The sequence below is a fragment of the Poecilia latipinna genome, unplaced genomic scaffold, assembly GCF_001443285.1.
Source record: "Poecilia latipinna isolate Pla-1442-1.1 unplaced genomic scaffold, P_latipinna-1.0 Scaffold283, whole genome shotgun sequence".
Lineage (NCBI taxonomy): Eukaryota > Metazoa > Chordata > Actinopteri > Cyprinodontiformes > Poeciliidae > Poecilia > Poecilia latipinna.
In genome coordinates, this window is record NW_015112899.1 from 131,271 (window position 1) to 142,269 (window position 10,999).

Here is a 10,999-nt window from a genome sequence, read left to right on the forward strand (position 1 = left end):
ATCTGGCTGCCCGCCTAAACTGGCAGAGAAACAGACGGCCAATAACTGGAGGACATGCACAGATCAGAGGTCAGAAAACGTCTTGGATGTGCATTCCACAAATATGGCTTTCAAATAAACTTTGGTTTAAAGTTTGCCACAATCCTTATAAGATACAAAACAAATCAGTGGAAGAGTCTGTGGTCAACTACAAAACAAAAAGCATGACACTAAAGCAGTGGGCTCAAACTCCAGTCTCTTTATAATTATTTACTTTGTGCTGACATACTGTAATGATCACATTGAAACTTTTAAATGCAATAGCAACAATGTGGAAGAACTGCAAAGAAAATAAAACTTTTACAAGATACTGTAAAGACCCATTTTTGAAACTTTTAATTGACCTCAGATCAAATTTCTAAAGCTCCTATTACATAAATTATATCTCTATAAATATTCAAGTGAAATTGTCAAAACACTGTAGAAAAGTTTGCTCAAAATCTGTAATAAATTAATGAGGCGGATGAGACCAACTGAATAAAAAACTTTATTCACATCACTGGACACCCAAGCAGCACAACCACATTTCCTTTCACACACACAGCTTCACACTCATGCATTTAGTTTAATGCAGTTGCTCACAAAAAACCTTTGACATTCAGAGCAGGTTGACACATCTCAGCAGTAATCGGAGTAATCCTCCTCCACATAGTTGGATGGAAACAACCCCACCTGGAAGTAGAAGCATAAACAAGTAAGACAAGATGGTCTCTCAATATTTGAACGTTTTGTCATTTGTAGATGATGTCGTGCTAATCTCACCCGGCCGTAGACTTCTCCCTTCCACCAGCCTGTGTGTCCCTTCTTGAGGATCTTGATGGTGTCCCCCTCTCGCAAGGACAGCTCGGTGCGGTCCCGGGCTGAGAAGTCGTATCTGGCCCTCGCCAAGCCAAAGCTCCTTATGCTGCCCCCTGTGAGACAGAGCCCACATTGCAGCATGAAAAGGCTTAAAATAACGTTAGTTTTAAAACACCTGTGTGAGAGTCTCATGTCTTTTATGCTCTACTTGAAGCTGCAGCCAGGACATTATTAGCCAGAACAGAAAGACGTCAAAATGAGTTGAATATCGTCAGAATCTTCATTTATTTTACCAATTCAATTGAAAATGGGAAACTCATGTATAGATTAACTTTTTAGTATGATTGTTTTAATTAAGGAAATTAAGATATTACATAAGGCCAATACAAACAGTTTTTCTAATACAGACATTAATGGGCTACATAAACCATGAAAAAAAACAACTAAGATCTAAGTAAAATAAAATCTGAATCCACTTGAAATAATAATAAATAATAATAAAATGTTGAAAAAATAAATATACAAGCTGTAAAACATCCATTTTCAAAATGCACAACAAATGCATAAATATTTGCGGTTTTATGTCAGATTTAATCCTGCTAACCTGACAAAAACCACAAAGGTTTCAGCTGCTAAAAATTATATTTCACATTAAATCATGAAGAAAACATATTCCATTGACAAAAACACAGATACGACCTCCTATTTATATATTTTTTATTTTCCTTTCTTGTAGTCACTGGAATCAGCTTGCCAGATGGGCAACCTTAACATTCTGCCTGAGTTTTGTCGTTTTTGTCTCCAACATTATTGTGTCTTGTCCTTCACCGTCGCTGACACCCTCTGCAAGCACGAAAAACACAAAATGCTGCTGCTAAAGAACACGGCTGTCCATGAAGTGCTGTGTCCATTAAGGGAAAGTTGGTGGTAGAGTAAACACAGCCTAATTAAGGATTTTATTAAGCATAATTGCTGGTATTCTGTATTTTTTATTAGTCTCAGGTCATTTCTAATTTTCATACAAGCAAAATCTGGAGTTTTCATTTAGCAATGCTAACAGAAATAGAAACATATGCATGAAACATACAGCTTTGTGTGTACAGGCTCCATATAATGTATAAATGCGCCTTTAATAAATACTGGAAATGGACTAAAATGCCCATTGTCACTTAATTCCTCATCTAATTAGCATAACAGAGCAACCATAAATAGTCCCTCAGCTAGCCTGACTGATACTTTAAGGTTCTCACAGGAAGGCTTCTGTACCTGAGGTTGTGTGTGGTGTGTTGTTAGAGGAGTTGCTTTGCTCTGGCTGTTTAAAAGGGATACGCAGTGTTGTGTCCACATCCTTAAAGTACTCCTTCAGAGAATTCTTCTGGTAGAACTCAATCATTTCCTGATGAAGATAGAAAAAAAAAGAAAAGACCTGATGAGAAAACATAGATTGGTAACAAAAAAGGGAAACTTTGTCAATAAGAAATCCCTGAGATAAGAATGGCTCTTCTACTTCAAACTTACGATTAAACCTCTGAATGCCTTCTTGTCGTTGATGCGGTAGAGGCCCTCACAGGAGGTGATCTTGATGTGTCTGATGTCCATGTTGAACCTTGAGAGCACCCAGATGGATTATTAGCTTCATTTTAAACAGACCGTCATTTTCACAAATAAAACAAAGAAAAATATGAGACAGTTCTTTGGTTAAATTACTGACAGATTACCAGCAACAAACAGAAAGTCCATTGTAATTCACTCTGAATCCACTTCTGCAAACAAGAGCTGCCTTTGTATGTCAGTGATTTCCAGTCAGAACAAGAAGAAATCCTTAGTTTTTTAAAGGTGTATTCGATTGAGAAGAAGTGACATGAAACAGTTTGCACATGTAGTTTACTTTGTTTTTAGCCACAATTAGCAAGATGAAGCTACAACAATCACTTGAAGATAATCTAGAATAACACTTAAAGCAGGACAAAAATCACAATTTTCCTTCCATTAACATAAAAATATTACTGCATGTCTCTAGATCAGAAGGAGTCAGTGGACCTGTTTCAGTTACAGACCAGAATGACCTCTGACCTCTTCCTGATTCAGGGTCTCAACTGGAATGAGACCCTCAATGAAAACCAGAACATGCTGGAGGGATTTTTTGTTTCTTGTCTGGCTGCCAGAATGACCTTAAAAAGAATTGTATGACTTCGGTGAAACATTTTGGGTATCCCTTTTCATAAGCTAATCACAATAGTTAGCTAGAATTTTGGCCCATTCTTCCTGTCAGTTATGTTTGTAGGCCGCCTCGCTCACAGCTCTCAGCCCTGCCCACAAATTTGTTAAATGGGTTAAGTGATCCTGAGCCTGAAAAGCTTAGGTTGATATAAAGTCTTAGTTTTACTGCTCATATAGTGTTTTGCAGGTGAAAACCATCATACTTGGTCTCATCTGAACAGAGCTGTGTTCCCTGATAGAGAAACATAACAGCTAAAGGCTTCTTACTTGATGCTGATTGCAAACTCTCCTCCATCCTTTTGCCTCACAAGGAATGTTCCATCAGAACGTGATATTAACAGATTCTTGGCAGCAATGCGGTCCATGTTTCCAGCAAACCTTTAATCAATGTGAGATGACAAAAACATAAGCTGAGAAACAAAACCAAAGTACAGTTCTGAAAGATAAGTGCTCTGAATAATAATAATAATAATAATAATAATAGTTCAACCAAGAAAATATCAGAAGAACCAAAAAAACAAATTAAATTTAGTTACAGCAAAACAAAATCTAAGTTAAATAGTAAAATGTGTTAAGGGTCAAAAACTCTTCATAATTGTTTAAGGGAGAAGTTCTGGAGCTTGGCAGAGTAAACATACCGCCCCATTTCTCCTCTGTAAAGTATCAGTTATTAGATGAGTCTTTAAATCAATTCTAAAGCCACAGGAGGTCTGTGGAGAAATGTGAGGTTGAAGTAATGTGCCTCCATCTCTGTGGGCTTCCTTAAATTCTGTCTAACCTTTGCACATTTGCAGCATATGTCTTTGGCAGGCAAATTGCAGTTATCGGATGCGGATAAAACAAAAGAACATACTATTCACTTATATTTTAGTTAGTATCATCAGTATAAAATCACATTTTGGGCCAAAATCACTGATTTGTCCCTGATTTATCATCACACCACCCTGGTGAAAACCAGACCCTGGTTCACTTTGCTTCGTTCAGAGGGCCTGGGCTCCTCTGAACTCCTCCTTCCTGGAGGTGTGGCCTGTGTTTAAGTTTTAAATGTTGATCAATCGCCAATGTTTACCCGTGATGCATGTAATGTGCCAGTTCCACATAAAGAAGTTTACCGGAAATTGCCTGTCCTGAAAACAACCATCTTTCACCGCAAAGAGAGAGAATAGCTGATCCGAACGAAGTGGCTGTTAATGTTAATTCAATATTTGGAAGTGACTGAACGCCTTCCTTCATTTCCTCCTCTGCCATCGCTAAAACTACAAGTAGACTACAATTCTAAAACAGTGCAGAAAATTGGCCTGGTATTTACTGAAATACTTAACTTATTATCTAAGTTGTATTAGCAGTTTCATTAAGCTTTTCATTTAATTTATTTTGTCTGTGCTGTTTATTTTACTGGTGTGACTAATTAGCCCTTATGACAAATGTTTAAAATAAATGTCGATTTTACAGACATACACTACTACAGAAGATGATTAGGGCCACTGAAAATAAAAGACTTCTGACTTTAATCTCAGATTAAAATCAGAATTCTTTAATTTTTTTCAGTGATCCTAATCCTCTTCCGTACATACACAGACTCTGCTAGGTGATGATATAATCCTTTTTATAAAATAAATATATAAAAAAAAAAAGTCAAGGAAATTGTAGTCCAGACGAGATTTCATTTTGTGTACTTTAACAATACTGACCGCTAGGTGGCAGCAGTAGAAGATTCTGGCTTCTTGCAAAGTGACGTTTGCTTCACATATATTATCTTTTTTTTCTCAAAAGTTTAATCACAATCTTGATCATTTGTTGCAGCATATTACTTATAGTGAGACAACAATCTCTGTACACTGGAGTTACATTTTGCACGGCAGAAACCGTGCTGAGCTGTATCGCCCCATCAGTGTTGCACAACAGTATCTTGCAAGTACAACTTTACAAACACCAGCATATTTTCCTCAGTATGCGCTTCTGTTTTATGGCTATCAATAGTGTTTATTTCTCTGTGTCAGGATTGTGGCGTTTCCCAGTCAGGTCTGCTAAGAACTGAATTGCATACGATGTGAGACTAGTTGTGGTTGGTGAGTCAGTCACTTTGCTCAGTTCCTGTTCAGACTCACCAGAGGAAGTCGGACAGGTCTGGGGTTGGCCTCTGGAAAAGAACCAGATCACACAGAGGTTATATGTAAGCCGGTGGTCATGGCTGTAACAATTCCTCATTTCCTAATACTGTGAATGTTTGCTTTTGTGCTACAAATGGTGGTAACTGGAAACTAGTTCAAAACACAACAAACTGAAGCTTGTGTTTTGTTAGGTCAGCTTGTGCTGCCTGCTGTACTTACAGAGATGTAGGGCTGAACTTTCTGGCACGGGAACCATCCCACTTGACCAGCTGTCAGATTTCTGCCCTGAGAATCACACAGTCACATGACCAGATTACAGCACAGAAACACTATACACAGACATAAATCATTTAGCTACATAAAAACCCAAATGAGGTTTGAAGCAAGGTTTTTATAGTCAACTAACTATTGACATAAAAAATGAAATTGAGAAAACATGTTAACTGAAATTAACTACAGTAATTAATGGGGAAAATAAACATAATTATCATGAACTATATTGCACGTGTGTAAAACTAATTAAAACTTATTGAAATTATCAATATAATTTTCCTGTTTATGAATTTATTTATTAGCCATTTGAACTGAAGTGAAATTGATCCCCCCCCCACCACACAAGCAGCAGTTTGTCATCTGTCGGCAGATTCCAGCTCTGGTAGCGCTTACACAGAGTTGTGACAACAAAAGATGGAATAAAACAACAGTCAGTTGGTTGTTCAACAATAATTGAATACATTTTTTTTAATGGTATTTTCTGTTGAGTATTCATTACCCAATCAACACATACATACAAACCATATTGAAAAACTCAAAAGTGGTTACTTGGAGACAAAGAGATGTGATAAAACAGAAAACTAACTAACCAACCAGGAGAAGAGTCAGAGTTTAACCAAACACTTGTGTCCAGAAACTCTGCAGATTGGTTCCAAAATTCCTCAATTTAGTGCTGAACTGTTTTTACATTGTGTGTAGTGGAAAAGTTCATGGTTTTAAATATCCCACAGGAGTAAGTAAAAGTTAACACTAATAAACTACAGCCCCAAAGTCAAGGCGTCTTTATTGATCTGCAATGGTCTTGGAAAAATGGCAAAAGTTCAACACAGTACATAAACACACATCCATTTTTACACTAAACTGGTGTAGAAATGTAGCCTTATATTAAAAATAATGCATCTTTTACAATGAGCTGTCAGTCATGTTCATGTTACAAGTTTTATCAAAGTCTCCACTCGTACTGTTTTTCAATCTTTGTGTTTCCTTGTGTTTATCACCAATCTTGAGTAGAAGCCCTTCTTTTCTTTTCTTTCCTTTTCTTCTCTTCTTTTCATTTTCTGTATATAATAACTCTTCATTTTAAAGCAGCTTTAGCTTTCCGGTAAATGTTGTGGAAGAATATCACACCGAGGTTGCTGACTAGTTAATACTAAGTGAAGTAGGAAAGCTTTCAGAAAAAGGCTTTTCTTCTGGAGATGCTATAAAGTTATGCTGACAAACCAGTTTTAAGGAAAATATTTCAGCTTGTCTTTTTAACAAATTATGTGCAGAGTTTTATTTACCAGCAATATAACACAGAGCCGGGGCATATAAATGCTTCTGCAGCCAAATGAAATGCCATTGCAATGTATTTAGTTTTCAAGCCAGCTTTCAAATGAATCTCACATCATGCAAAGACCACAGACAGCAGCTGTGCATTGAAGCCTTGATTTCAGGAAGGAAGTAAAAAACATAAAATGAGATGAAAAAGAATAAGGAACAGCAGCAACTCCAACAAATTCTGAACACTGCACAAAAAAGTTGAGTGACCCCTGAATACTGAGCACATCCAGTCTTACCTCCCACCAGGACAGGTCAACGTCGGCGCGGGTCAGCTCGATAATGTCACCTCTGAAGAGCTGAAGGGGCTGGCCAAAGCCCACGGGGGGCGGCGGCAGACCATAATACTCCTGACACACTTCCATCTTTGGACATGCTGGAAATGAAAGAGAAACAGAGGCGATGATTTAACCTGTCTGTCACGAGAGGACCCAAATTTGGGTCCTCTCGTGACAGAGGTGTCAAACTCCAGTCCTCAAGGGCCTCTGTCCTGCAACTTTTAGATGTGCCTCTGCTGCACCACACCTGAAAAGAATAATTAGGTCATTAGCAAGGCTCAGGAGAACCGATCTACACAGGGAGGAGGTAATTAAGCCATTTCATTCCACTGTTTTTTACCTGTGGCACATCTAAACACTGCAGGACAGCGGCCCTTGAGGACTGGAGTTTGACACCCCTGTCATTGTGAATGACAACCTGAGACCAACAGGTTAATGTTTGAAAGAACATTATATCACAATCACTTTCACGTCCAGAAATGTAAAAATAAACATTTACAGATTTGTCTTAAATCATGAGAATACTTTTTTTTTTCACCAGACAATCTAGGAAAATCCCAAAATCAGTTTGTAAATGTTTTCCTCTATAAAGGGCAAGAAATGATCTAAATCTGCTGCATAATCGTAAACGATGGCCAGACATTATCCTTCAGCGTTTTCTGGAGCAGAGCTTGAACGTCACACCATCTGACTGCCAGTATGATGTTCCTCCTCTAAAAGGGTAAGTGAGGCCTGCAGAGGTTTAGATCTGGGTTCTTTTCTGACCTCCTGATGACCTTTGAAGGTGCTCCCAGAGATCAACCGCTCCAGGAAACGGTCTCTCCTGTTCCATGTTTTTTCTACTTGTGGATAATGTGAGCTGTAATTCACTACAATCCAAAAGCCTTAAAAATAGTTTTACTCTAAATAAATATGACTAATTACAACTAATTTGTGATCGTCTACAACTTTGGAAAAGTGTGACATGAAAACCAAATATAAACAAAACCTGTAAGAATCTGACAGCATAACATGACCACAGAACTAACATGCTGCGGCAGACAGGTTAAAAGCTATAAACTGGTAGTTTAGGTTTATTGTTCACCTCACCTGTGTTGGAACTCCCTGAGGCTCTGTGACTTTTATCCTGAGAGAACAAAATAAAGTGATCATTTTTATAGTCACAAAATTTCATTTAAAGAGGAAATTTGATTATGTTCATGTAAAACAATTTTGTACCTGTCTCTTAATATTGCCAGAATTATCTGTAAATTCAACAGGACAGTTCATGTAAGAAGAAATATTTAACAAATCCAGAATGACTTTACAGCTATGAATATCTTCATACAGACCTGAGTTTCGTCCACATCCCGGCACTCTGCCCAAACACTCTTTATGTGCTGCCATTTTGCAACGAGTGCACTGGTAGCCCTGGAAGAATGTCCCTCTGGTGACAGCATGGACAGATTTCACCTCAGTTAACTTTTTTTTTTATTATCGTAAGTGTTGTGGGAGATAGGAAAAAATACCTTAAAAGCATTGAACAGGCTTTGCAGGAGGTTGTTTCCTCAAAGCAGTGCATCTGGAAGTCGTGGTTGTTTGCAGTGGAGTTCTCAGGACACATGTTTGACCTGCAGTTATATACAAAATATGAAGGCTTTGACGAAAGCTCCACACAGCTGCTCTTATTTGGTTGTGGTTGAATAAAAGCTAAGATAATGAATGTATCTGCTTTGGTAGATGGAATGCAAATGAGAATAAACAAAATGAGAGATTTCCACGCATTTCCTGTGGGGTTCACTACTGCAAAGTATCAGGCAATTCAAGTAAAATTTGTATGTGTGAGTTAAGTTCATATTGTGTGGATATAGATTGTTTTCAGATCAATTTTTTTTCTGATCAATTTTTAAACCCCTCCACACTCGCAGATCATGTCTTCTAACTTCAGACATGCAGCAGCTTCAATGTGAGCCATGTGATGAAGTCTCATGAATTTTTTTTTTAACAATTCCTTGGGGAAACACCTGACCATTCAGCTGTGAAAAGACAAGCCACTGCTGTTCTTCGTTGTTGTTTTTTTCTGTTGTAGTTTGCTTCCGTATTTGTGTTTTTCCATTTTGCGGTAACTCACATAGCCATCTCAAACTGTTCCAGCCACTTTTTCTTCAGTTCTCTGGTTTTGAAGTAGAAGTCGTAACCACACCTCCCGAAGCAATCCAACAAGAGGAACATATAGGACCACTGTTCACACACAAACACACACATTGTCTGCTTAGACAGCACAAATAATTGCTTTTCACATTTTTCAAAACCCCAAACATTGTTTTCTTGGGATCACATGGAATAGATCAACACAAAGTGGCACATGTGTGCTTCAGCTCTAATGTTCTCCAACAGAAAGAGTGCAATTGTTCTGAGATTAAATTTCACAAAGGAGAAACAAATTTACTAACTAGGTAAACTGTGAGGCCATTGGTTTCACAGTTTAGTTAAAGGTATTCAGTTCATTTATTTATTTTCTTTGTAAAAAAAATAAAATAAAATACATTTTACACCATTTATAATCCTCTTGACAGTTATGTTGATTTATCAAATAATATCCTATTAAAATTGATTTGTGGTTATAATGTGCCATGTGTCAATAGGTGTGAATATTTTTGCAAAGTAATAGATCATACAAATGTTACTGTAGCAAAATGGACCTCACCTTCTTGTTGTCCTTTTCTCCTGTGGTTTCGTCTCGGATCTGGAAGTGATGCAGTTCAATGATGTCCTTGAGCTCAAATGTTTCTCCACTCTTCTTTTTACAAATGACCACAGCTTTGTCAAAAAGGAAAGCGTACCTGATTCAAAGTAAAACAGTGTCAAACACAGCGCAACACTACAGACATGATGATAATCATGATGATGATGATGGTGGTAAAACAAACCTGTCCTGCTTGGACTTTTTCTCTGAGCTGCAGATCTTCAGCTCTCCATCAATCTTTGGGCGACCAAAAAGAGCCAAAGACTGAGTCTGAGGAGGAGAAAATGATCAACGTCACCCACAGAAGACTCAAAGAGAAAACAAACAAACGCACACAAAAAATAAATATGACCTCACCAGGTTCTCTATGGACATCTGAAAGCTGGTGATTTGTTTGATGACCTCGTTATCTCGTTTCACTTCATTCACACATTGAGCCAAGTCCTGATAATACACACAGAAATGACTGAGTGGAAAGTCAAACAGTTCTAGTTATTGATTAAAAGATGGTAACACAACACACTTACTCTCATTGCATCGAGACCTGCGCGCAGATTGTCCTTGTCTACGGCATCAGTGGTGTGTTTCAGCAATTCCTAACACAATCAAACAACATCACACTGCATGAAACCAGCCAGGAAACAAAGGGACATTCTTATCATTAGTGTCCACACAGACCTGTAGCAGCAGGTGATATTTAAGAACTCTCTGCATAGGAACCATGAGTAAATCTCTGAGGGAAAAACGGCCACTGTTTGCTCTCTTTGAACATTCCTGAGAAAGAAAACAAGAAGTTAACATAATGTAGATGCTAAATATGGATATTAAAATGGTCTGATGGGCTATGAAGCTGTTTCACATGGTCATTTAGCTCCATATATCATGTTTACTTTGTGTGTATCTGTGAACATTTTGAAGGTTTTTTTTATCATTTAAGTCCCATTTTTAGTCCTTTGACATTTTTGTTTAGTTTCCTGTGGTTATCCAGTCATGTCTTCATGGTTTTAGATTTCATTGTGGCGTTCATGTTTGATCTGTATCATATGATACATATTCTGCCAATTCAAAAGTATGCCACATATCTCTTTATGTGCTTCTGTGTATTATTATATTTTCCTTTAAAATATTTTTATCTTTATTTTCAGTTTTTTTTTTATTTTTTTATTTTGGTAAACATGACCCTCACTATGTCTGGATCTCTTAAAAATACTTAAAAAGGCATTTCAGTGATTCTT

The 10,999-nt window shown here is 37.5% G+C and overlaps 1 protein-coding gene across 3 annotated transcripts in view; it reads right to left on the reverse strand.

The window, feature by feature from the left end:
* Positions 1-510: 510 nt before the first annotated feature.
* vav1 (vav guanine nucleotide exchange factor 1) overlaps positions 511-10,999 on the reverse strand; it is a 33,369-nt gene continuing 22,880 nt past the window's right edge. For 2 of the 3 annotated variants that reach the window (XM_015033948.1, XM_015033947.1), the window contains exons 12-29: positions 10,443-10,538; positions 10,292-10,360; positions 10,122-10,208; positions 9,949-10,034; positions 9,726-9,861; positions 9,150-9,259; positions 8,548-8,649; positions 8,371-8,465; positions 8,258-8,283; positions 8,129-8,165; positions 7,001-7,137; positions 5,388-5,453; positions 5,166-5,197; positions 3,325-3,435; positions 2,356-2,443; positions 2,104-2,233; positions 802-950; positions 511-711 (exon numbers count right to left, since the gene is read on the reverse strand). In XM_015033948.1, the coding sequence (XP_014889434.1) occupies positions 658-711; positions 802-950; positions 2,104-2,233; positions 2,356-2,443; positions 3,325-3,435; positions 5,166-5,197; positions 5,388-5,453; positions 7,001-7,137; positions 8,129-8,165; positions 8,258-8,283; positions 8,371-8,465; positions 8,548-8,649; positions 9,150-9,259; positions 9,726-9,861; positions 9,949-10,034; positions 10,122-10,208; positions 10,292-10,360; positions 10,443-10,538 (1,611 nt within the window). In that variant the 3' untranslated portion in view covers positions 511-657. Of the gene's footprint in view, positions 712-801; positions 951-1,537; positions 1,681-2,103; positions 2,234-2,355; positions 2,444-3,324; positions 3,436-5,165; positions 5,198-5,387; positions 5,454-7,000; positions 7,138-8,128; positions 8,166-8,257; positions 8,284-8,370; positions 8,466-8,547; positions 8,650-9,149; positions 9,260-9,725; positions 9,862-9,948; positions 10,035-10,121; positions 10,209-10,291; positions 10,361-10,442; positions 10,539-10,999 lie in introns of those variants that run through there. The other variant, XM_015033949.1, reaches the window with a different exon arrangement.